Source organism: Eurosta solidaginis, chromosome 3 (genome assembly GCF_040869045.1).
Source record: "Eurosta solidaginis isolate ZX-2024a chromosome 3, ASM4086904v1, whole genome shotgun sequence".
In the NCBI taxonomy this organism is placed as follows: domain Eukaryota; kingdom Metazoa; phylum Arthropoda; class Insecta; order Diptera; family Tephritidae; genus Eurosta; species Eurosta solidaginis.
The window spans coordinates 193,536,651-193,564,393 of NC_090321.1; the positions used below are offsets into that span (position 1 = coordinate 193,536,651).

The window sequence follows — 27,743 nt, forward strand, 5'->3', positions numbered from 1 at the left end:
AGATTTCTTAACTCCTGGTTTCTCTTGATTTGTTCCCTGATCTCCTTGTGGACCCTACTTTTGAAGTTGGTTAGGCCTTGGTAGTTAATTCTTTCGGTTCTGTTGAAAAATATGTCGCTAGGCTTCCTCTTCGTTACAGAGTGTATTGTTGTGTTCCGACGGTGCTGTCAAATGGTTTGCCTGGCATGGAATTCTGGAGAGAGCATCCGCCACGACATTCGATTTACCAGGAGTGTAAATCAATTCGTGGTTATACTCTTCTATTCTAGCCTTCCACCTCTTCAACTTGGCGTTATAGTTTCGACTTCCTAACGCAAAAGACGAAAGAACGTGTATTACGGGAGTCCCTGTCGTGAAGACTTAACTCCGGTGTAAAACACAGATCAATGTCCGTTGATCTTCGGCCCAACAAGTTGGTACCAAATCGGTGAGCTGGGGTGTTCAAGTCAACCAGCCTTGGTTTGGCCGAGGAGGACTATCCATCCTCCTCTTCCATTTTCGGGTAATGGCACCCGGTTGCACGGCAACTCCACCGCGAGTTCCGTGCTTGCCTCAGAGTCCCTCTTTCATTGATTTTGATATCTCGATATCTGATTAACAAGTCAACCAGATTGAGATATTGTGTTTTTGTCGCAATTTAGGAATGTGACCAACCTTTTCTGTCCTGCAGTGTTACAACAATGTATAAATACATTGTTAACGACGGAGCTTGGTTTTGCTTAGACATTGCTTAAAGGGCCGCACTACGTTGACAAACAAAGTGAGCTTGGCATCCAATTATGCTCCGTCTAAAACACCATCACAATTTAAATCAAGGGATGTGACCAACCTTTTCCGCACACAGACCTGTGAGTGCCGAGTGCCCGCCTCAACAATGCCCCTCGACATCGCTTGAGGTCACACTACGTTGACAAACATTGTGTGCCATATTGTCTACTATTGGCTTCCATTTTTGCTACTAATTTCGCTCCAATTTCCACTCAATTACGCAACAATTATGCACCGATTTGCCTCCAAATAAACTCCTACCACAATTAAGGGATGTGTCCAACCTTTTCCGCTCACAGACCTGTAAGTACCGAGTACCTGCCCCAGCAATATCCTTGCACTGCAGTTCGCCACACTGCAGTGATTTGACAACGTCAAATCTACCACATATAGGATGTGGTCATCCACACAGCGAACGCCTCCTATTCGCTTACGCAGTCTAAAGCAGCCTCAAACATCTCAAAAGACGAGATGAGCACCGGCCCACTCGTACAATTATCGATTGTTTTTCGGCTGACGATAGACATGCGTTCTTTCACCATCTTTCGTCAACTTATTTGCAGCATTTTGTCACAAATTAAGGGATGTGACCAACCTATCATCTGCCCCTCAGGGTCAGTTTCTCAATGAAATTGGGACTGCCGTGGCAAGCATGAGACCGAATTCCCTTGGGTTTGCACGCCCCAAGGAAAAACAAGTCTACTCAGAGCGTGTGTCATAAGTGAACTCTATTTGAAACCACAGCCACCGCGATGCTCCCACAAGGGGGCCATCCCAGGACAGGAGGTGAGACCTGAGTACAAAGCATCGTTTGATGCAGTGCACCAGATCACACTGGCTTCCACTGCTCCCGCGGTAGCAGTTTTTACAAAGACCTTGCCTAGGGTCCCACAGGGTGATACACCGCGTCCACCCTGCTACCTTTCGAGTAAAACACCTTACTCATGGATTGGGCACCCATGGTATTATGGTCGCCTTTTACGACCGGTATACCTACCGTGGGCATATTCTAACCCCTAACCCACAGGGGATTCCTAACGCAAAAGTGAGAGGTTGGTGGTCAGTGAAAATTCTAACTTTTTTCGCCCCATAGAGGTAGGATCTCAAGTTATCTAGAGCCCAAACTATAGCCAACATTTCCTTCTCGTTTGTGGCATAGTTTTCCTCTGTTCTGCTTAAAGATCTTGAGATGTAGGCGATGGGTCGATCTTTCCCTGCTTCTCCTTGGGATAGCACCCCACCAATGGCATAGTTTGAGGCGTCGGTGGTAAGGTTGAATGGTTTTTCGAAATCTGGAAATGCGAGAATATCTGAGGAAACGAGTAGTTTTTTTAGAGTATCGAAGGCCTGAAGGGCCTCGGAATTCATTTTGATACGCTCTCTTCTAGATTGGTTTGCCTTGACCTGCGAATTCTCACCGCGTGTGAGATTGGTCAAGGGTTTAGCAACCTTAGCGTAATCTCGAATGAACTTTCGGTAATACGACGTCATTCCCAAAAAGCTTTTTAGTTCCTTAAGCGTTTCTGGGGGTGAGAGGTTCTCTATAGCTTGGACTTTTGAAGGATCTGCCTTCATCCCGTGGGATGTTATTACATATCCCAGAAATTCTACTTCCGTTCTCATTAACTTAGATTTTTCCAAATTCACTCTCAAATTAGCATCCGCAAGCCGTTTAAATTTACTAAATGTCCAAAGACAATAATGTCGTCGATATACACGTAGCATATCCTCCCTATATACTCTTTAAGAACGTCATCAATCATTCGCTGGAATATAGCCGGAGCGTTTTTTAACCCAAAAGGTAATCTCAGAAATTCGTACTTTCCATTCATGGTTGAAAACGCTATTTTGGGTATATCTGTTTCTTTCATTGTGATTTGGTGAAAGCCTGAGGTCAGATCTATAGTTGTGAAATATTTTGCGTTCCCTAAACTGGCCAGCGTTGCATTAATATCTGGGATAGGATAGGCGTCTGGCACGGTGACTGCATTCAGACGTTTGAAGTCCACTACCATTCTATATTGCTTTTCACCATAGGGTTTGGGTTTTTTCGGAACTACCCAAATAGGAGAATTGTACGGGCTTTTGGATGGTCGTATAATTCCTTCTTCAAGCAACTCGGTAATTTGTTTTTCTACCTCTTCCCTCATGTTTGCAGGATATGGGTAACTTTTCGTGTATATGGGCTCATTCGTGGTAGTCTTTATCTCAGCTCGAACTGTGGTTTTAATATTTGTTTTGATGTTAAGTGGACCGAACAAATGAGAATACTTTTCTATCATGGCTTTTAGGCTTGGGAGAATTGCGTCGGGTATATCGTCAGTTTCGAAAAAATTTAGGCTTCCTACGACTTTGTTTTTGAGCGGAATTCTTATATCTATTGTAAGGACATGTTTTTTCCTGTCTATGACGGCACCCATTTCTTTGAGGGTGTCATCGCCTATTATCCCATCAAACGAGATTAAACCAGGAAGTGCGTAAAAGGTCACCATAGCTTCGTTACCAGCATTTTGGAAAAATCTCCCACTGATTTTTTGGTTTATTACTACAGGTCCTGCTATGGTGGTTACTGAGAAAGGTGGATTGACTGGGACTGTATTAGTTGCCAATTCAGGTCTTATAAAATTTTTATTTGCCCCTGTGTCAACTAAGAACTTTAGGGCTACTTTGTTTGGTGTCAAACAAGTGAGATAGGGTATACTGGATTGCGCGGTAGTCCTCATACGAAATAGTCTGGTAGCCCGTCCGCCATAAAATTTACCTGCTGGAAGTTGTCTTCTGTCGATTCAGCATACGTCGAAGGTCCGCTTTCTACATCTGCGCTGTTGGCCTCCATGTTGTAGAGCATCTGCTGTTTGGGCATCTTTTAAATCGATGATGCAGGTCCCCTTTTGAAGGCGTTGTTATTCGTCGGTCGGTTCATGTAGTTCACCTGTCTGGTTTGAACACTGTCGTCGACATCCTTTCTTTCCGCAGGTTTTGGGGCTGCGGGTCTAGCAGGAGGTGCGGTGTTCGTCCCTTGATTGCCTTGGAATCTGTTGTAGGATGACCGGCCATTCCCTTGAGTGTTGTTCCGATTCGTCCAGTTGTATGTAGACCGTGATCGAGGAGGTAATGGTGGTCTCTGAGTAACTTGCGGCAGGGTATTGGTGTGGACAACTACTCTATTTGGAGTGTTTGCATGGACTATTGTGTTCCTTAACGTTAGGTTCTGGATGTCAAGGCAGGCCGTGTACGCTTCTGGCAGTGTTTTTGGCTTCTGCACTATAAGCATACACGACAATTCTGCACTGAGGCCCCGTATGAAAACATCGAGTGCCCTGTTACGGTACGTTTCCACAAGGACCGACACGGTTTCCTGGCTATAGTAATCGCACTTGATTTTGTTCACTATTAGAGACAACTGATGATTGACCGTTGCGTAGAAATCATCTAGTTTTGAACCTCTCTGAGCTAGCTGATTCAGTTGGTGCTCTAAAGTCCTAATGTCCCTTTTGTCTGCGTAATGCAGCGATAATACCCTTTTTATTTCTACCCAATCGCTATCGAAAACATTATACGCTACCAGTGCTGCATCGGCAAAGCCACGGATTTTTTGCCTAATATGTTGCAGGATGGCACGATACAGGGGCCTTTCCTTGACGATATCGTAGTCCGACAGAATTCCTTCAACGCTGTGAACCCAAGAGATGTATTGAGAAGGGCTGCCTTCAAAAACTTGCAGCTCCTTCACGCAGTCGGGAAGTCTGCCAATATCCTTTAGGTCTTGCTCCGACAGTGGTGTTCGCACCGCTGCCAATACCCCCTGTGGCTGCGTTTTTACGCCACCCTGTTCTACTCTTCCCAATCGCTCATCGATTCTGGCAAGATTTTGTTCTAAACTCGCGTTATTGTATTCAATTTTCCCTAGCCTAGAGTTCAGAGCAACACCGTTGCTTTCTATACCCCCAAAGCGTGTCTCAAGCCGCCTAATCTGCTCGAGGAGAGCATTGATGCCCCCATTAAGTTCATTAACTTTCGTGGCTAATGCGTCCATTTCAGATAAAAAAAATTTAGTTTGAGATTAAAAAATATATTTTCAAATTTTAATTTGTCACACGGTGGCTCTTTAAAAATTGTTTTTAATTTTTTTGTGTTACTTACTGGCGTTCGCGATCACCTGACGGGATAGTCCTTATAGCACAGACGATTTGTTTGTTTTTTGTTTTAGTTTTAAGGTTGTCCTTACACTTTGACAGTTTCCTGCAAAGAAAAAAAGGACTTTAGTTACATTTGTGAAACTTTTACCGTGTTCTTATGGCAACGGCGACATGTACCAAGTTGGCGTTTCACAGTACATTAGTCTTTAAATAATTATGGTTTTGGTCAGGGGAGGCTGTGTCACTCCTTTTTAGTCGTCGACAATCAGATTGAAGGCAACCTACTAAGGCACAGTTGCTCCACAACGCTCTGGACATATTGCGAATCTTTAGCGTGTTCTTATGGGTACGCTGAAAGTATCGCAAGTAACGAGTGACCGTTTCCAGTGTGTGCTGATGTGTACCCTGGAAACTCCACAAAAGGATAAGCCGGCCCAAGTGTGTTCTTATGTGTACGCTCGGGTTAACTTTTAAAGCCGGCCCAAGTGTGTTCTTATGTGTACGCTCGGGTTAACTTTTTCAGAAGGAAATTTTTGCCGTATCCTGAAGGGTCGTTAACCATTTTTCGGCCTTTGGTATGGTGAGGTCCGTCCTAGAAGTATAGGTATACGGACTCACCCAGCCAGTGTGATTATACGTGCACTTGGAATAGCAATAGTGGGGCCGTAGGATAATTCACTTATAAAATGTTTCAATTTTCGTGTTGAATTTTATTCGCGCGCCAGAGGATCTTAGGGGTCACAGGCTCGCTTCTTTTGATATTATTCCTGTATAGCCCTCTGAGGGCTTTTAGGATTGGACGTAGTAATTTATTGCGTGTAGCATCACTTTTCACTCAACTTTTTGTTATTCACTTGTTTTTTTTTTTATTATTCGTTTTACCTCTCCTGGGGAGAGGAGCTTTTATACCCTGGAGGGTCCCGAAGGAATCGCAGAGTTAGGCTATCGTTATAACCGGAGGGTCCCCTCGAAGGTGAATCTCGGTTTTGGTATTTTCGTTATTGGCTGTACAAGCCTTAAATTATCTAAGCTGAGGTCTTGCCTCTCTATATATTTTTTTATTCCTTTATCGGTAAAATTTCTATTATTTTTTTTTTTAGCACTCCACTATCACTATCACTTTGTCACTAATCACTATGGACCTTACATTTAAGGAGGTCCTTTTTGAAGGACCCACTTGCCAGTGGGTCCCTGCTCGGGCGCCAGTTAAGGAGCCCAAGGACTAGGGCTCCAAAAAGTTAAAGTTGGGGGCCGCCCCGCGGCCCCATTGTAACCTGAAAAGATCCAAATAAAAATAAGTTTTTCCGCTTAACAATATTTACTATTTATTTCCGTTCAATGTCAAAAACAGACTGACTCTATCATTAACTTTAACTAAGCTCTAAGCTTCTACCTTAGTCTAAGTGATTTCATAATTGCTGACACTGCACTTCCCACGATTGGCCAAAATAATATTTTATCGCTTGCGTGGCGAATCACACGACTTGCATTTTGTCCGCATATCATATCGCTTACGCTGCAGTTCCCATGGATTGCATTTTGTGTGCTTACGCAATATGATATCGGATCAATTACCTACGTTGGCTTTGCTTGTGTTTGTTGAAGTGTCGTTTCAGCACATTCTTACAAGTAAGTGTGTCTGCCCCCTTGTTAAGTTATATTTAAAAAAAGGTTTACCAAGGATGGCCAACCTACGCCTACTAAGCGCTGGAGAATGACAGAGAAGGTGCTGGACACTCTCTTCCACTTCTGTATATCTGCAGCTGCGACAATAGTCAAAGGTCGTTACCCCCATTCTAGCACCATGCGTGCCTATTAAACAATGCCCGGTTAGAACCTTTATCAGAACGATAGAACTGATTTGTTTAAAATCAGAAGCGCTTCTGTGCGCCCTTGTCATATGAGGGCCAGGTTTGCCTGGATTTCTCACACAATGATATGGCTGACCATAGTCCATTTGCAATTCTTATAGTGCTTGTGTTCACACGGAGCCTGAAATTGGCCATGGGTATACCTACCGAATCATTTCCCGGAAGGATATGGTCGGTGGTGCCTCTTCTGGCCAGCTCGTCTGCTCTGCAATTGCCTTCAATATCCCTGTGCCCAGGTACCCATATAAGGCTGATACTGAAGTGCTGAGCCATCTCGTTAAGAGATCTGCGGCATTCAGTGACCGACTTTGCGTTGTCGACGAATGAGTCCAGTGCCTTTAATGCGGCCTGGCTGTCTGAGAAAATAAACACCCGTTTACCATCCTTAGGCATAGACTAGAGGTTTACACCGATCACTTTATCGGCGGCGGCGTGGGCGGCGCGCCGGCGTACGCCGGTATTCTTACTTTAAAAAGCTTGATTTTTCTATTTAAAAAAAAGTAATTAGGTAAGGTTTTGTTTGTATGTATTTAATGAAATTAACGTGTTGGCCATTTCGGAAAGATCCGGAGTTTTTGCCTCAAGATCTCGCAGACCGTTCAAAAATTTTCAGGAGTAGCTCCTTGCGGAGGGATTGCCCCTCCTTCGCTTACTCCAGAGAGGCTTCGAACGTAACCCCGGTCTTTGGAATTGGTAGTGCTGCGTCTGCTGAAAAGAAATAGAGATACATAAAATAGCCACACTTTTGTTTGCATATCTCGTGCAAAGCGTAGTTTCGCCTAGGGTTAACTCCTAATAATCGTCGTGAACACGATTTCTTAAAATAATTTGTGGCTCCTTTGCGATCACGCTCAAAGGCGACTTACGGTTGCTATTAATGGTCTGTTAATACTCATGACTCCCGTGGCACAGGGCGCCTCCAGTTTTTCGGCTGTTTTTAAGAGCTACAATTCCCGATGTGCGAACAATAGCAATCCCGACCACCAGTCGCTACCACGCCTCCTGACCCTCACATCATATGCCAGCTGTAGGACTGCGACTTCGAACTCATACCTTCGTCGACGTCACTTTCCTAGAAGCTCTAGGTGTAGCTCCGAAGATTTTCCAACGGATGCTTTTGTCGCGCTATGCTGCCGAGCTACACCAGAGAAACACCTTGAAACATTAGGGAGTGACTTTTCGGCCAAGGACGCCGCCTTCGAAATCATAAGCAATCTAAGTCATTGCGTAATCGGTGAAAATCGTAAAATACTCGGCGCATCTACATAATTAAAATTTTACAAGGACCCTGGATAAAATTTTTAAAATATAGACCAATGTTTGCAGACGTTTGTGTTCACATCATTTATTTCAATAGTCTTCGTTAAATCAAAACGATATTTTAGAATGAAAGTCGACCGATTTTAAGTTGAAAGATGTTTACTGCTGTTTTCCGGCCTTATGATATAAAAGCTCATTATGGATGACCGCGTGGCTTCAGTTTTCAGACTAGTTCGACTATCCACTACGTTAGGGTAATAGCACACACAGTCATTAGTTCGACTGTCTTGGGAAAGCTTTTGCTTCACCACTATGAGTGTTCTTGCGAAGGACAAAGCCTGACCTGGTAAATATATGTGCATACGTATTCACATTTGTAAAAGGAGCCGTAACGTGTAGGCGATATTTAAACTTGGTTGATAGGCTATAATCAATGTGATTCACTCCAAGGGACTAGTTTTGGATAGGGCCGCCAACTTTATGTCAAACCGGAAGACTTGGGTGTTGAAGGATGAAGTGTGAAAATTAAAATTAACATTTCAGACGCTATTTTATAGTTTCGCAAATAAACGATAGATTTTTGAATGTAAGCCCAAATGATTTTTCAAAACCTTCTCATTCGTACATATATCCTCAACTTAAGTATGAGGTAAGAATCAGTTCAAAGGAGTGTTTATGCCCCTAGAACCTACTAAAGGATTTTGCATCACTGATTTGGCTTATTCTTTCAGCCAATCGCAATATACAATTTTTTTAAAAAATCGGCACCTTTTTTTTTTTGCTTTTTTAACAACTTGAGGGCAATTTGAAAACAATTTGAAACGCCTTGGGTCATTTTATTTGAATTCATTGTTCATTATTAATTTTTTGAAAAAAAATATGCAAAGTAAGCATATAAATCTCTACTATATATTTGTGAAAGTATGTCTGTATGTATGTTTGGACTTACAGCCTAAACCGCAGAATGGAATCAAACGAAATTTTGCCATGACATACCCTGAGTGCGTCAATCTATGGTAGATTATATAAAAAGGTTTTCGACAAGAGGGCGTGGCACCTCCCATACAACTGCAATTTTTCGTAGTCAATATATCTGAAAGTATTAAGGCTAGACGACTGAAATTAGGTGAGTGGTTATATGAGACCACGAAAAAGGGGCGTGGCACCTCCCATACAACTAGAATTTTTGGTTGTCAATATATCTGAAAGTATTAAAGCCAGACGACTGAAATTAGGTGAGGAGGTATATAAGACTAATCCCTACCCCCTCGGGAAAAATTGGGGATAGCGAAAAAGGGGCGTGGCATCTCCCATACAAATGGGGGTTGGGATTAGTTTAATATATTAGTCTACATAGTACTGCTTTTATTTATACCCGAACGACGTCGGGTACTCTGCTAGTTTATTATATAACTTTTCTTTTAGTGTTTTGTTTTAATAACTTGGTGAAATGGGTGATGCAAAGTCCGTGTTAAGATGACATCGAAAACTTAACTTAAATAACTTTTTAACAGTTAGAAAGAATAAAATTTCGCAATTAGTTTCTTATAACTGGCAGTGATGCGCATCTGTTGATACCACTTTCGACCATATCCGACATGAACAATAAATGGCCTAAACAGTCTTAAACGAGTAGAAAATATAGTAACGCGCCGGACGCCGCTGCCGCCGCCGCCGCGCCGATATTTTTGACATTCGGCGGCGGCGTGCGAAAAACGACCCTAATCGGCGGCGTATATCTCTAGCATAGACCCGAGATGGTTCACAGCCCTGTGTATTGCGTAGAACGTAAAAAAGCAAGAAAAATTAAAAATTAGTATAAATCCGTTTTGTGATAAGAAACTACTATGTAGATTAGTATTACATACTTCATTACAGTCAATACAAAAAAATAAAAAAAATTAGCCGCATGCGTTGAAAATATTTTAATACGAAATATCAGCCTAGAAAAAATGTTACTTTTTCAGCTCTCGAAAATTGCTTTGGTGGAAGAAACATGGATCAATGTATGCAAAGCAAGGCAATATAGCCTTCTTAAGTGTCCGCACATTTGCTCAGAACATGTTGACAGAACCTGTAGCTCTGCAGGTGAGCCACTAGTTATGAGAGTTCTTTTGCCCGTTGTACCAGGGGTAACCTTGGGAACTCGCTGCAGACTTTGGAGATACACTTTATCTCAACATGCCTTCAGAAATGTAGAGGCATGATAATAGGGACATGCTAGAACAGCAGGATTTTCGTGTATTTTTCTCTATCAGGGGTCAAACTGCCGTAAATATATGAGTCACTAACCAATATATGTGACCCGGTCTATGAAAAGGTGGCTTATGACTAAAAAAACAGGGCTCGAATCGTAACATACGATCACGGATCGGTAACCATACGAAAGAAAATTACATGATACGTCAGACGTATAAACAAAATGGAATTATAACATACGATAGCGAATGGAACGTGATTTATTTTCAATTCACAATAATTTTTACGATCCACAATAGATTGGATTGTATTTTTAGCTCACAATAGACTTTGAACTGTCAAATTGGTTGCAAAAAATATAAAAAATAAAGTAAATAGTTACGATGGATCCAATTTTATTGTTTTGTATGAGCTCAAGTGATAGCGAAGGCGATGAAAAAATTGTCCGGAGGCGGCTAAGAGAACGCAGTAACCCGTTGGACTTATCGAACAAAGCGTAAGCATATCATTTATATATTATTTCTTTGTAACAAAAAATAATTTCAGATTCTTGAAGAGATTTCGCTTAACTAAAGAAGCTTTTAGTTACCTTCTGGAGAAATTAAATTTGAAGCAAGCCGATGCCAAAGCGGTTCTTTCAATTTTGCAATTGACAGTCACGCTTTCACTTCTTGCTAGCGGTGGCTACCAGCACAATGTCGGTAGTGACTATTTAGTAGGAATTCATGGCTTTTAGGTAAAGGTATTGGGTGCAGCGAACTTTTTTTAACCAATAATTAATTTATACATTTACATAGGAGATTATGGCTACCCACTTGAGACGTGGTTAATAACCCCATACAGAAGCATATCAGACGGTTCAGATGAACAGTATTTTAATGACATTCACTCTAAAGGAAGGTGTATTATTGAGAGAACAATTGACATTCTCAAAGGGCGCTGGAAGATTTTAGGATATGACAAAAGAGGAAGATATCATCCTGCGAAAATGGCAAGATTTGCAAATGTTTCTGCTGCATTACATAACATTTGCATTACATTTAAGATACATTATGAACCGTCAAATCTTCACTCGGAAGATCATATTCTAGAAATTGAGACAGGCGAAACAAACCAACTTACCAATATAGGAAAATCGATAAGAGATCAAATAAAACGTTCACTTTTAAGGGTGTCCTAAGCAATGATATGTTCCTAAATAGCTTCAAAATTAAGCCTGGCAGTATTTAAATAAATGAAATTATTTATTAAATTCAATATTCTCTTTCATTTTTATTTTAAATATGTATATAGTGTATGTACCAAGTAAATATCACATTACTTTAAGTCATTCTTCAGGTAATCTTTGTAAAACATAAATCAATTAATTTTCTGACTTAAAAACTAAAAAAAAAAGAAAATTCACAGTCAGTTTATTATATATAAATATGCATATAATAATAAATATTCTAAAAAAAATGAATGAGGTCTTCTCGCTTTAATTTGCAGCGTCTCCAATTCCAGTCACTTTATTTGCAAGTCATCACCTGCTACACATACCTCAAGGCCAGCCGCCTCAGTGATAGCCTCCTCGGTGGCAGTTATTGTTTTTTCCTGATAGGGTCCCCCACCAGTCTTTTTCTTTGACTGTTTGTTGAAGGAAAGCTTATTTTTTGCATGATACTTCTGATCAGCAAAAGCCCGCAATGAAATAAAAACAAGTTTATTACTTTCAAGCATTCAAAGATATAATAACGGCTGTATATACCTTCCTCCACATCTTTGCATCCTTAACTGGTGGCCCTTCAGCATTTAATCTATTAGAAAGTTCCTCCCAAAGTCTACTGGAGGTAATTATGCCGTTTCCAGAGTTTGGAAGATTATTCTTCGCCAGCCCTGGGTGTCTCGCCATGAAATCCGCCTTTATTTCCTTTTGGATTGGATTTAGTTTATTTGAATTCGACCTCTCTTAATAATAAGAGTTTGAAATGTGTTATTATATTTTATTTATTCATATATTTCAACGGCCACCGTGGTGTGATGGTAGCGTGCTCCGCCTATCACACCGTATGCCCTGGGTTCAACTCCCGGGCAAAGCAACATCAAAATTTTAGAAATAAGATTTTTCAATTAGAAGAAAATTTTTCTAAGCGGGGTCGCCCCTCGGCAGTGTCTGGCAAGCGCTCCGATTGTATTTCTGCCATGAAAAGCTCTCAGTGAAAACTCATCTGCCTTGCAGATGCCGTTCGGAGTCGGCATAAAACATGTAGGTCCCGTCCGGCCAATTTGTAGGGAAAATTCAAGAGGAGCACGACGCAAATTGGAAGAGAAGCTCGGCCTTAGATCTCTTCGGGGGTTATCGCGCCTTACATTTATTTATTTATATATTTCAACAATTTACTTACATTTTTCATGAAATTTGTATGTATACGAATGCCGGTTTGTGATCGAATGAAATTGGAACGTAACGTGTACGTTCAGTCACTCGTCACGTATGTTGCGATCCAAAATTACGAGCGAAGTCGTACGTTCACGTATGTCATAATCCGAAAATCATGTTTTTACGTGACGAGTTATACGATCACGGATGTTACGATTGTTGTTGTTGTTGTTGTAGCAATGCTCGCCCCACCTAATAGCCGCGACCGATCACAAATTGTCATCAATATCCTCTAACGGGAGTCCAAGGAAACTTGCCGTTTCAACAGGGGTGGACCATAAGGAAAGGGGTGTTAGAGGCGTTGGTTCCACATTACAATTAAAGAGATGGTTGGTGTCATGTGGGGACACATTGCAAGCGGGGCATACATTTTGTATGTCGGGGTTGATTCTGGATAGGTAAGAGTTTAACCTGTTACAGTATCCAGAACGAAGTTGAGCAAGAGTGACACGCGTTTCCCTGGGGAGTATGCGTTCCTCTTCTGCGAGTTCTGGATATTTTTCTTCAAGTACTGGATTCACCGGGCAATTCCCGACATAAAGGTCCGACGCCTGTCTATGGAGTTCACCAAGGACCTGCTTGTGTTTTTTCGCTTCATACGGCTGGGTTCTCAGGTGCCGTATTTCCTCAAAATGCTTACGGAGATGACTCCTTAGGCCCCTAGGCGGTGCTGGTTCGTCAATCAGATGTCTGTTGGGATGCCCAGGTTTCTGGGTATTCAACAGAAACTGTTTGGTCAGCATCTCATTTCTCTCCCTGATGGGGAGTATTCTCGCCTCATTATGCAGATGGTGTTCTGGGGACATAAGAAGACAGCCCGTGGCGATTCTGAGAGCAGTATTTTGGCAGGCCTGTAGTTTCTTCCAGTGGGTGGTTTTTAGGCTTGGCGACCATATGGGTGACGCGTAGCACGTAATCGGCTGGCTAATTGCTTTGTATGTGGTCAAGAGCGTTTCTTTATCTTTTCCACAGGTACTGCCAGCAAGGGATTTGAGGATTTTATTACGGCTCTGAATTCTTGGAACAATTGCGGTTGCGTGCGCACCAAAATGTAGATCCTGATCAAACGTCGCACCCAAGATTTTGGGGTGTAGGACAGTCGGTAGCGTAGTGCCATCGACGTGGATGTTCAATATGGTCGACATTTGGGGCGTCCATGTTGTAAATAAGGTCGCGGAAGATTTAGTCGGTGACAATGCCAGGTTTCGCGAGGCGAAAAAACTGGAAAGATCAGGGAGATAGCCGTTTATTTTATTGCATAGCTCATCGATCTCTGGGCCTGGGCCTGTGGCCATTATTGTGCAGTCATCGGCGTTTGACAACGATTGTGACTCCTTCCGGTGGTGAAGGTAGCTTAGATATGTAGAAATTAAACAAAAGCGGGGATAGGACACCACCCTGTGGCACCCCTTGTTTAATTCTCCTTTGTTTTGATGTTTCGTTTCTGAATTGCACCGATGCCTGCCGACCACCCAGATAATTTGCGGTCCACCTTTTAAGACATGGGGGAAGGGTAGACCCTTCCAGGTCTTGCAGTAACGAGCCATGGTTGACCGTATCAAAAGCTTTTGATAGGTCTAGCGCTACGAGTACTGTTCTATGGTGGGGGTATTGATTCAAACCGCAATTTATCTGGGTGCTAATGACATTTAGCGCGGAGGTAGTGCTATGGAGTTTTCTGAAGCCATGCTGATGAGGGGCTAGCTGCAAATGTGCTTGGAAATAAGGGAGCAAAATGGCTTCAAGGGTCTTTGCCACTGGCGATAGGAGAGATATCGGACGATATGACTCACCTACGTTGGCTGGTTTCCCAGGCTTTAGTAACGGGACCACCTTGGCCATTTTCCATTTCTCGGGTATGACAAATGTTACGATTCGAGCCCAGCTGTTAACAGATGTTTCTCGCAATTTCTTTTTTGAGTCATAAGCCACCTTTTCACAGGGCGGGTCACATTTATTATCCACTATTTTTCAATAAAATTGCATTTTTACTGTATTCTCAATCGATATGTATGCATATAAATCGTGCTAAAGCATATTATTGTCTCAAATGACCATTGCCTTTTCATCCTGAAGGAAATTATCATCCCGAAAAAACACAATTTCGCCTTAAACAGTAACGGTATGGCAACGCTTCTAGCAAAAAAAAAAAACAAACATTATTAAACTTCAAAAATCCGCAAATACGTCAAAAAATTTTGAGTGGAACTACCTTCTTTTTTATACCATGGTATTTACCACAAAATATATTTTCAAAACTTTTCCTTTATTATAAATTTTAATAAGTTTTTATCAGCTTACTTGCTAATTTATTTGAAAATAATGATACCGATCGGATTTCTTGGAGTTTTTTTTTGCGTATTTTAGGCAACTCTATAGCCATCTGATATTGAGGACCCATTCCTGGAAGCGAATGAACCATTGTTTACAATGGAATGAACAGACAGCGGATATTGAAGACCCATTCCTGGAAACGTACTGAGAGAGAATGAATGTTCTATATCAGGCACAGATGACATGATATGAAACTTCTCGCTCTCTGAGAGCGCGTGAAAATGTGCATTTTTTATAATATTGGCCATAGATACCATCATGCTCAAAATCAAATTTGGGCATTTCAGAATAACTTTGGGGTATTTTACATGGTAAAGGTTTAATTTATAAATTTCACTGAAAAATTACTCAAGATTGTCAAATGGGATATGAAAAAACTCCAATTTTTGTCAGGATTACAAATCCGAAGAAAAAATAACTATTTTTCACCCGTGGAAAATTTATCAATGACAACACCTTTCATCGAAGGGCTGCACACGAAACGGGTTTTGATAGCAGCTTTCGATTGGAGAAAAAGTCAGCTTCTTGGTCTTCGCATTGATGTAAATGGATGCATAAAGGCCAGGTTTTTGTGGAGCGTTGCAACATTCCACTTTTGACAGCTTAGATAAATTGTAGGTATACGTATAGGTTAACGCAACATGTATAATTAACAGCCTTTTACGGACGACAACGCAGATACTTCACCAAGTGATCTAATTTCGTAATTTCTTATAAATTTTTTGCGTTTTTTATTGTATGTGGATATACATATGTATGTAAATAAACATTTTGGTCGCATCAAAGTGAAAAAGGGGCTAGCCGTTCATTGTTATCTTATGGCGGTGCCAGGGCAACAAAGCAAAGCAACGCAATCGAAATATATTATTTCATATTTTTTCACTTATCTACCACAAAATATTTCTACAAAACTTTGCCTTTTTTATAAATTTTAATAAGTTTTTATCACCTTACTTGCTGATTTTTTGAAAATAATGAAACCGAACGGATTTCTTGGAGTTTTTTTTTTTTTTTGGTAGTTTAGGCAACTCTATAGCCATCTGATGTTCAAGACCCATTCTTGGAAACGAACGAACTTTTGTTTACAATCGAATGAACTTCAAGACCCATTCCTGGAAACGAATTGAGAGATAATAAAAGTTTCGTATCATGTCATCAGTGATATCAGGTCATCAGAGTTTTAATACGATATAAGTGAAGTACGCGGGTATAGTAATTGTGAAGTACTACTACAGTAGAGCTGTAAATAAAGTACATTTATACCGAATATTTTATTTATTTATTCAACAGCTCAGAGATTCGAACGTTAACAGAAGCTGCAAAATAAGCAGGAATTTTATGTATCCAAGCCATATAATTTTTCTATTTCCTCGCAGGTAACTTTCAGTTGCGAAATATATGGCATAATTTGAAGAAACAGCAGATTTTAATAGATGAATTGGTGAAACTGGTTAAAATCGTTGCTAAAGAACCCGGCAATAGGAATAAAAAAACTGAAAAGTTTCAAAAACTTTTAACGGAAACGGACACATTCAAAATAAATTTCACCAACTTTGATCCACGACCATTCCCTTTGGATCCAGAAATATCCATTGCAAAAATTATTCCATCCAAAACTTCGCTCTTCAAAAGTGCGCTGATGCCTGCCAAGTAATTTTATGTGACAAACATTAGATATTTAATTAAATCTTAACTTTTAAACTACGTTTTTAGACTGACTTTTGTTACGACCATTGGCAAACATGAATATGTAGCCATTTTTAAGCATGGCGATGATCTTCGACAGGATCAATTAATTCTACAAATGATAACCTTAATGGATAAATTATTGCGTCGAGAGAATTTAGATTTAAAATTGACACCTTACAAAGTATTAGCGACTAGTTCAAAGCATGGCCTCCTACAATATATCGATTCGTTTACTGTAGCTGATGTTTTGGCGCGCGAAGGCAGTATACACAACTTCTTCCGTAAGCATAATCCATGCGAGAATGGGCCTTATGGTATTGCGGCAGAAACAATGGATACATATATAAAAAGCTGTGCTGGTTATTGTGTGATAACATATTTGCTAGGTTATTATCAATGATATATGTATATATATATTAGGGCGGGTCGATTTAAAAATCGCTCATTGCTCTGTGAAAATCGTATTCTAGGGATCAAAATAAGAAACTTTGCCGAAGGAACCATACCTCTAAAACGAAAAATTTGCCCCTACGACCCAAGGGGGGGACATCAGAATTCGTTTTAGAGGTATAGCTCCTTCGGCAAAGTTTCTTATTTTGATCCCTAGAATATGCTTTTTTTTTTTGCCTCCCCACAAATCGACTCGGCCTAATATATATATATATATATATATATATATATACATATATATATATATGTGTGACGGTCCGTGAGAAAATACCCTTAAAGTTAAAGTCGACAGTAATTGTGCCGCATACGGGCGGTCATGCGAAAGCTAGCGCACACGATCTAATATGTCTGCTCGCCATGTCAAACCAACACGATTCGCGTTAGGGGCCTTTTCACGCGGAGCGTCAAATACGTATTTGTAACACTAAGGCCCGGTTTTTCAGTACAAATTCAACTCATTTTGTCAGTTAAACTACGCCTAAACTTAATCTGCAGTTTTTCAGTCTACTTTAACTGAAGTTTAAGTTCAGCTTAAGCGGCCGATCTGGCAGGGTTAAACTCTAGTTAACCTATCGGTGATTTGCGTTCGCTCGAAATGGCGTCGAATATACCCAACAGGAATTTGGGCATGAGTACCAATAGAGCTCATGTTGATCAGGGCCGTACCGGAGGTCGTGGGGGCCTTGTGCAAAATTCACAGGAGGGCCTTTTTTCTAAAAAAAGGTTCTACGACACAAAGGTTTTGCTTGTAGGATATTTTTATATAATTTTGCATACATAGTTTCTTTATATACTCCTTTACAACCAAATTGTCGTACTACTTGTTACAAAAAAATAAATATTCTTATATCACTACATTAATGACTAATACTCAATGTAAAATCTCAGAAACATTATAACGATTCAAGGTTCGATTCGAGCTCAAGGCCAGAACAATAATGGAAAAATTAAAAAATAACAATAATTATCATTAGAAAAAAATTATTGTTCTGGCCATGAGGTCGAATCGAACCTTGAATCATTTATCAATAGGCCGATAAAAACAAAAACAATTGTTAATAAACCATGAGCCCTTGGGAATGTCAAACAAAGTAATTGACAATAAACAAAAATCCAGCATTATCAGTGATTTGCACCAGATGGCGCAACACTGAATAAATATAGTTGGTAAAAAGGAATAGAAGTAGATAATTATCATTAGAAAAAAATTATTGTTCTGGCCTTGAGCTCGAATCGAACCTTGAATCATTTATCAATAGGCCGATAAAAACAAAAACAATTGAAACATTATAACTTCAAATTTTCTTGCACATATTGTGAGTTTCTTGTGTCTCTCATTCTAGAAAAGTTTTTTCTACTTTTCATACTCGCAAAATCGTTCATTACCCATCAAACTTCGCAAATAATTTTTGATAAAGTTTAATTTTGAAAACGATTGTTCAGAGGTGGCAGTTGTTGCTGGGATGGTGGGGGTTTGGGGCCCTTCGGAGCTGGGGCCCTGGTGCACCGCAGCTCTTGCACCAGTCTCGGTACGGCCCTGATGTTGATAACTAGCATACCTATAAAATCTCAAGAGTTGTTACGAAACAGTGGCTCAACTTGAGAATCATAGTGTACTGAGCAAAAGAGGAAATTTTTTATAAAGCGAAAAATGCTATTACTTACGTTGAAAAATGATAGTTCCCAACTTGTGGTTCTTTGACTAGACTCAAGTGTAAGATTCAAATACTACAGTATTTTCAGAAAAATAAAATAAGATAAATATGATTTATTTTTGATAAATTACGCTTCGTTACTGCTATCAACCAGGTGTTGATTTTTCACAATAAATAGCTGTTGGCTTTGGTGGTAGAACCTTGGAGATTTTTTTAACTTCACTTCAACTCGATATCCAATCTAGGATATCAACTGAAGAAACGTGTTGGATATTCATTTGAGAACTGTACATTTCTCAAAATCTCTCAAAGGTTGGATAATAATTTGAAAATGCTAATGACGTTGGATATCAACTCGAAAACTATAAATTTTACATCAAATTTTTCTCAAAGGTTGGATAGTGATTGGTGAATGAAGTTGGATATCAACTTGACAACTATCTGGTTTAAGAATAAATATATAATGATGTTGGATATCACCTCCGGAACTAGATATATATTTCGCTGAAGAAATACCTTTTAAATGTTTGTTGGGTAAGCAAAATCCAGCTGTTGTCGTATCTACAAATTATCTAGATAATAAAAAACCAATGTTGCCGTACAAAAAGGCCGAAGGCGGCCTTAAACTGTGACTGAAAAGCTGCTCAGTAGGATAAATGTAGTTTAAATTTGACTGCAGTTTAAGCAAAGCTTAACTACTACTGAAAAACCCTGGCCTAAGTTTTTAAATTCGATTATTTATTTGTCGTTTGTTTACTTTACTATATATTTAGGTGTGGGCGATCGTCATTTGGATAATCTACTTCTAACAACTAATGGTAAATTATTTCACATTGATTTTGGTTACATACTAGGGCGTGATCCAAAACCTATGCCGCCACCTATGAAACTGAGCAAAGAAATGGTGGAGGCCATGGGCGGTGTCAGTTCTGATCATCATCATGAATTTCGTAAACAATGCTATACAGCTTATTTGCATTTGCGTCGTCATGCAAATGTCATGCTGAATCTTTTTTCCCTTATGGTCGATGCTTCTGTGCCAGATATAGCACTTGAGCCCGATAAGGCTGTGAAAAAAGTTGAAGAGAACTTACAATTGGGTCTAACGGATGAAGAGGCAGTACAACATCTACAAACACTTCTGGATGTTTCAATTACAGCAGTTATGCCAGCTTTGGTAGAACAAATTCACAAATTGGCACAATATTGGCGAAAGTAAAATGGTATATCATTTATTTTATTATTATTTCATATTTAAGTACAGTATTCCGTAAAGAGAATAACTGCTTATAAATATACATATGAGTACGAAGTACTATATTAGGGAATTCCGTACTGCATTTCATTTCCTTTATATTAGGTCGGTTGAATGTTGGTCCGCATTTTCAATACAAATCTTGCAATCGATTTTTAAACAGAGCTACAAACGTGAAACTTGACATATAGGTTAAGACACAGACAATGCAATAAAAGGGGGGAAATCTGTTAGGTAACGCACGGATCCAAATAATTAGATGAGAACTTAAACCGGCTTTTAGGTAACATCGATGAGCTAGAGACTTGAAATTTCAAACTTAATTCAGAGGCCGATGATAGCATGATTCAATCACAAGAGGTTTGCTCGACAGACATTTTTTTTAAAATTGCAGCCACTTTGCTCCCAAATCGAATTGACATTCGTTAGCTGTGTTGTTTCTTTGCGAATTTTCGAAAAATATTAGTAGTAGAAATAGGATGCAATCAGTTTACATATACCCGATAAGTACTGAACTGCATAATTCTTTAGAACATTTTTTTAATTTTCTTATGAATTAATTAACTATGCCGTGATCTATTAATGTGGGTGAACATAGGTTTTATGAAAAGTATGGACACCAAGGAATCGTGCACTTTCGTAAACCTATGAACATACGAAACCTAAACCAAATCATAATTCATCGCTCAACGTCAAAAACTCCACTAGTAAACCGATTCCCGTAAAAATGTCATTAGTAATTGAGCACGTTAACTTATTCATTCCGAATGCTTTTCATTAACTCCCTCTTATGACTTATGCTCATATAGGGAATTTTTGAAACAATTTTTGATAGTGGATTTTTGAATAAAATCGTAACGTACGGCATTCTTAAAACAAATTCTGAAAGAATGACCAAACCAACATAACTTTATCAATTCACGAAATATTTAGTAGAAAATGAATTAATTCCCCAACAACTTTTGGCATTTACAAATTTGTTATCACTACTAATATACTACCAAAGATACTTTTCTACCTACTACAATGTTTACTGAAGGGGATTGAATTATTCCCCGTTTTCCTTAATTCGTAAAAGCAACCCGTCCAGATTTTTCAATTTGGGAGTGTCAAAGATCTGTCGTCATTGGAGAACAAACCTCTAGTAATTGAATCATGGATGATACTATAAAACAATTTACAAAAAGTTTCGCCTGGGGGCGCACGGATGAAGATATTTAGAAAAATCGTACGGAACGGAGGAATCATACGATCGATTATTATATTGTGTTGGGTTTGCACAGTTCACAAAATGCAAGGGTGTACGGTGGATAACGCAGTGGTGAATCTAGGATCTGCACTTTTTGCCAAAGGCCTGGCCAGCGTTCTGAAAGCTATTATACAGAGATAGTGAAGCGTCCTTCATTAACGTTAACATACACACATCCTGTTCCTGTTAATCCTGTTTATGCCGAGTCGTTGTAAGGCCGTGGTTCATTAAACCGTCGAAATCCAAAACTGCTCAGCTACAGAGAAAACCTCATCAGCTAAGTACAATAAATGCCGCATTAGTAGTTAATATACATTTAGTTGCTATTAAGAGAGGAAAGAACAGATTGTTTTTATGCAAAAAAGCGAGTCCGAAACATCAAATGTGCTAAAGTGGAGTTGTAATTCTGACACAAGCAGCGGAAGGCCTCATTTAATTCAAAATAATATAATAAATAATAATACAATGGTAGAGAGGATTAAAATGTCTTGAAGGCCGGGAAGAGACATTAAAGTTTACTTCGCTCAACAGAAATGAGCTAGAGACCGAACCATTAAGTAATTTAATCATTAATACAATTCCAAGCATTTCCCTACGACTAGCAAGGGTGGGAAGATTAATAAGTTTCAGGCGATTAGTATAAGGTGACAGATTAGACGTAGAATCCCAATAAAAATCTCTTAAGAAGAAAAGTAAGAATTGTTTTTGGACTAAATCTAGCCGATCAATATGAGCCTGGTAGCTCGGGTTCCAAATTATTGCACCATATTCTAATATCGGCCTGACTAATGTTGTAAAAAGAGCTTTAGTAACGTACGGGTCGCTAAATTCTTTAGACCATCTCTTTACAAATGCTTTACAGCCCCTTGAATCTGGTATTTTAGTCTCCTCTTACGGCAGGCATACCTACCGCGGATATATTCTACCCCCTAACCCGCTGGCATAGGTACATAAAAATTTTAGAAAATTTTATTGTTGTAGAAATATCGTTTATAAACAGCAAGAACAGAATTAGGCCAAAATGACTGCCCTGAGGAACTCCAATGACATCGGACAAAGCATTTTTAAAGATCACTGTTTGAGTTCTGTCAAGAAGATAGACGATATCCATTGCGCGAGACCTGGTTGAAAGCCCAGAATATCCAGTTTATGAATAAGTAGCGAGTGATATACTTTGTCAAACGCTTTACTAAAATCTGTGTATACAACGTTCGTGTGCATGCATTCTTGAAAACCGTTTAAGACATGAGTTGTGAACTCAAGCAAGTTGGTAATTGTGGATTTTCCCTTGCAAAATCCGTGTCGGCAACTAGCAATTGATGTAGAGATCGGAAGTGTGAGCTGGCTGGTAACAATAGCTTCAAATAATTTTGGAATAGCGGAGAGCTTAGCTGTGCCGCGATGGTTTTCAATGAGAGACCTACTCCCGTTCTTATGAAGATGAATGAGAAAAGATTCTTTCCACGCTGACGGAAAGATGCCATACTTCAAAGATATATGAAGCAAGTTAGATAAAGGCTTATAAATATAATCTGCGCATATGTATGTATGTTAGCACGACACACGCCAAATAGTAAAGCAAGAAAACACTTGTTGCACAAGCTGGTAAACAAAATTCCATAACGAAACATAACACCACGAAAATAACTAAGAATGCAGTAAGCGGTGGGAAATGCATCGTCAACAATTTCAACCAAGTCATAACATCACGAAAATAAATAGGAATGCAGCAAGCGGTGGGAAGCGCATTGTCAGCGAATTCACAAAGCGGCAACAGCAGCGCAGTCGGTAGAGCGGCGACAAAATAAGTTAGTTGTAAGAAAATAATATTTGTAAAAGTTAGTTCTGATTCTGACATTGACTAATAAAGGAGCCATAGCTCCCAATAAAAACATTTTTTCCACTAAATAACCTTTAGTAAGTTAACTGGCGCCCGAGCAGGGACTAGCGCGAGTATCGGAAAGTAGTAGTGCCTGAAAATCAAAAAGTAAGGCCACGCGAGTGACGTATAAAAAAAAACGTTAAAAGTGCCTGAAAAATAACAAGTAAGGCCACGCGTCTACAGCGGCACCGGGAAGTGGAATAAGCAGTACGACCGAGGTACCCAAGTACCAGGAGGGAAAAGGACGAACACCGAAGCGGCGAAAACCCCACATCCAGCGTTGGACATGATACTAGCGTTAGATTAAATAGTAATAAGTAAATAATTGAAAACAAAAATAATAATAACAATTGAAAAAAAGAGAAAAAGAAATTATTATGAAAAGTAGATCTAATTGTGCTTTGTGAAAGAAAAGAAAAATTAAAAGTGAAATTAGCATACAAATCCATAAAATCAAAGATAAAAATTTACACAGAAGTCATTGCGAGAAAGTAAATTGAGTTGCGCTTGTGGAACAAAAAAAGAAAAGCGAATTATTGTGAAAAGTAAATTTAATTGCTTTTTGTGAAAGAAAAATTAACTATAAATTAGGAAACAAATCCATAAAATCTAAAGAAAATATTATACAGAAATCATTGTGAAAAGTAAACAGAGTTGTGCCTTGTGAAATAAAAGAAGAACTAAAAGAAATTAGCAATCAAATAAAAAAAAAAAAAAATCTAGGAAAATGCCAGGATCCGCGGAGGAACTCGTTGATCAATTGAACCAACTTAGGTTGGAATACGGAAATACCCGTCAGGGAAATCCTCCCGTCTCTAATACGACGGCAGTAGAATCAGCAGCTATAGAAGCGTTAGATAGAATGAATAGGACTTCCCCTAATGATTTGCCACCAGACCATAGTGTTACATTAAATGCGCAAAATATAAACGATCTAGATAGGGTACCAGATATGGAAAAATGCCTGAGAGAATTCTCAGGACGACCAGGAGAATTTAGCTCCTGGAGAAAAAGTGTCGACAGAATACTAAAAGCATATGAATCTTTGAAAGACACACCTAAATATTTCGCCATACTACATACAATCAGACACAAAATTGTCGGCGATGCCGACACGGCTCTCGAATCCTATAGTACTCCACTAGATTGGACGCATATTAGAAAGTGCCTTATGATGCACTATTCCGACAAGAGAGATATTGGTACTTTAGAATACCAAATGACCACGCTGGCCCAGCGCCACGATGATATTTCTACCTTCTATCAGAAGGTCTATCAACATCTTTCACTAATCCTTGACAAAATTTCCTGTCTCGACTTGGGCGAAGAGTCCATCAGAGCCATGACAAACTCCTACAGAGAGAAAGCTCTGGATACGTTTATTCGCGGGCTTAATGGAGACCTAACCCGTCTCCTCAGTATCCGTGTACCAACCACCCTGCCACAGGCATTGCACCTGTGTCAAAAACTTGATAACATGTCCTTCCGAATGAACCACGCGAACACTGTGAATAGATCAATTATCAACGGACCGCCACGACCACCACGAAATACCACAAATTATAACAATAACAGACCCTTCTATCCCGAGCTGACTTATTCCTTAGCACCAAAACCTAGTTTTGCACCGAGGTCGCAACAGTTTAATCGACAACCAAATAGGTACCCAAATAATCCATTCATTCCACAGACAAATCGTACTGGCAACTACAATTACCCCGGGATACTACGGCCAAACCAATTATCCCCAGTATAACCCAAATTTCCGTTTGAACCCAACAGGATACAAAAATCAAAATAATTACTCCAATAATAACAGAAACAATCTACCACCAAAACCACCCGTACCCATGGATGTAGACCAGTCCATACATTCCAGGAAGGTCAACTATCAAAACCGGCCGCAGAATAACCAAAACAATTTCGCGCAGAAGCGTCCCCTTTCTACTCAACATCCTCACGCACCAAATAAAATGCAAAGAACTTTTTACGCCAATACGGACTACACTAAACCGGATGAATACTACGATCAGGCAGATCCTCACCAAATCTACGAGGATAATCCCGTCCTAACTAATTATGGAAATGAAAATCAACCAGACCACATACCAAAAAGTAACCTTAATTTAATCACAAACAACAATCCAGCCCTGAACGAGCAGGATTGCACCGAACTAGATACTATTAATTTTTTAGACTAACTCCATCTTCACTCCCCTATTACGAGTTCATTGCTAGGAGCGGAGATGGACTAGACTTTCTAATAGATACCGGCTCGAATAAAAACTACATACAATCCTCGAGGATAAGAAATCCAATTCCTAATGAGCATACTTTTAAAGTTAACTCTGTCGCAGGAGACATAGAGATCACTCACCACACGTACGTGGATATTTTCGGACACGGCGTAGGCAAAATTAAATTTTTCATTTTACCAACATTAAACTCCTTTCACGGAATAATAGGTAACGACACGCTCAAACAACTGCAAGCAACAATCCACACTGATAAAAATATGATGACAATTTTCGAAAATATAGTTATCCCTCTAAAACAAAGGGTGCCACAAGAAGTGAATAATTTAGGAATAAAAATAACACATCTTTCTGCCGAAATTCAATCAAAAATTAATGGCATAATTGGGAAATGTCCCAATCTGTTCTCGGATCCCGACGAAAAACTAACATATACTACTTTAGTGAAGGGCGAAATCCGCACTACCAGCGACACACCCGTATATTCCAAGCCTTATCCTTATCCAATGGCGCTTAAAGAGGAAATAGAAAGGCAAAGAGAGGAACTCCTAGATAACGGGATAATTAGGAGATCAAAATCCCCGTATAACTCACCAGTCTGGATAGTCGACAAAAAGTTGGACGCCTCTGGTAAAAAGAAATACCGGATGGTGATCGACTATCGAAAGCTCAATTCAGTTACAATCCCCGATAAGTACCCTATACCAGAAATAAATGAGGTTCTTGCAAACCTCGGAAATAATTCACTATTTACCGTTGTTGATCTTAAAAGCGGATTTCATCAGATTCCACTTCGTGAGTCCGATATCGAGAAAACGGCATTTTCCGTAAACAACGGAAAGTACGAATTTCTCCGATTGCCATTTGGGCTTAAGAATGCCCCTTCCACATTTCAACGGGCATTGGATGATATCCTCCGGCAACATATCGGTGTAAGATGTTACGTCTACATCGATGATGTAATAATATTTTGGAAAAACGAAGAGGAACACTTAAAAAATATTGAATTAGTGTTCAGAACCCTAGAGAGTGCAAACATGAAAATACAGCTAGACAAGTGCGAGTTTGCCAAACAGGAAGTAGAATTCCTGGGGTACGTTGTTACCCCGGAAGGAATAAAAACAAACCCAAAAAAGGTAGAAGCCATAGTTAATATGCCTCCTCCTTAAAATCTTAAGGAACTTCGTTCGTTCCTTGGCATGGCAAGCTATTATAGAAGATTTATTCAGGACTTTGCCAAGATCGCCAAGCCACTTACGGCCATTTTGCGAGGCAAATTTGGAAATATTTCCAAAAACGCATTAAGGAAGCAATTCATTACCCTAGATCAGGAAGCATTAAATGCATTCGACAAAATAAAAACCACCCTTACTTCACCGGACATCGTTCTGTCCCATCCGAATTTTGAAAGGGACTTCGAACTGACCACGGACGCATCCGACTTCGCAATAGGCGCCGTACTATCACAAAATAAAAAACCCGTAACATACATATCCAGAACCCTCAACAAAACCGAAGAATCTTATGCAACCAATGAGAAGGAGATGCTGGCCATTATATGGTCATTAAGCTCCTTAAGGAACTACTTGTACGGGTCAAGAAAAGTAAATATATTTACCGACCACCAACCGCTTACATACGCTTTAAGTACAAGGAATACGAATAGCAAAATGAAACGATGGAAAGCAATCCTGGAGGAATATAATTACGAACTGAAGTATAAACCAGGGTACTCCAACGTGGTCGCAGACGCCTTATCAAGGATACCTCCCCAAATAAATTCCCTCACTCCCACAATCCACAGTGACGAGAGCTCAAGCCATAACCTCATACCATGTACAGAGGCCCCAATAAACGTTTTTAAAAATCAAATATTTTTCAAGCAAGACGAAACATCTTCATATCAATTTAAAATAATATTTCCAACAATCCATCGTCACATAATTACAGAACCCCAATATGACGATCAAATTCTCGCTACGCACCTAAAACGATACCTTAACCCCTCCGTCATCAACGGAATCAACACAGATGAAAGAATAATGGGCATGATCCAAAACATCTATCCACTACATTTTAGTAACTATAAGATATATACCCAAAAATTAGTTGACGACATCACCAACGAACAGGACCAGGAAAACACCATTTTAGACATCCATAAACGCGCACACAGAAATGCAGTTGAAAACAAAGTACAGATTCTGGAAAAAATCTATTTCCCAGGAATGCTCAGCAAAATAAAAAGAATTGTAACTAATTGCACAACTTGCAAAGAAAACAAATACGAACGCCATCCCAACCAACTCAAAATTGGC

General features: G+C 39.7%; 1 protein-coding gene across 3 annotated transcripts in view; it reads left to right on the plus strand.

Moving 5' to 3' along the window:
• Nucleotides 1-27,743, plus strand: part of Pi3K59F (phosphatidylinositol 3-kinase 59F) — an 87,354-nt gene that overhangs the window by 48,979 nt on the left and 10,632 nt on the right. For all 3 annotated transcript variants that reach the window (XM_067774407.1, XM_067774406.1, XM_067774408.1), the window contains exons 5-7: nt 16,367-16,640; nt 16,704-17,065; nt 19,558-20,007. In XM_067774407.1, the coding sequence (XP_067630508.1) occupies nt 16,367-16,640; nt 16,704-17,065; nt 19,558-20,003 (1,082 nt within the window). In that variant the 3' untranslated portion in view covers nt 20,004-20,007. The remainder of the gene's footprint in view (nt 1-16,366; nt 16,641-16,703; nt 17,066-19,557; nt 20,008-27,743) is intronic.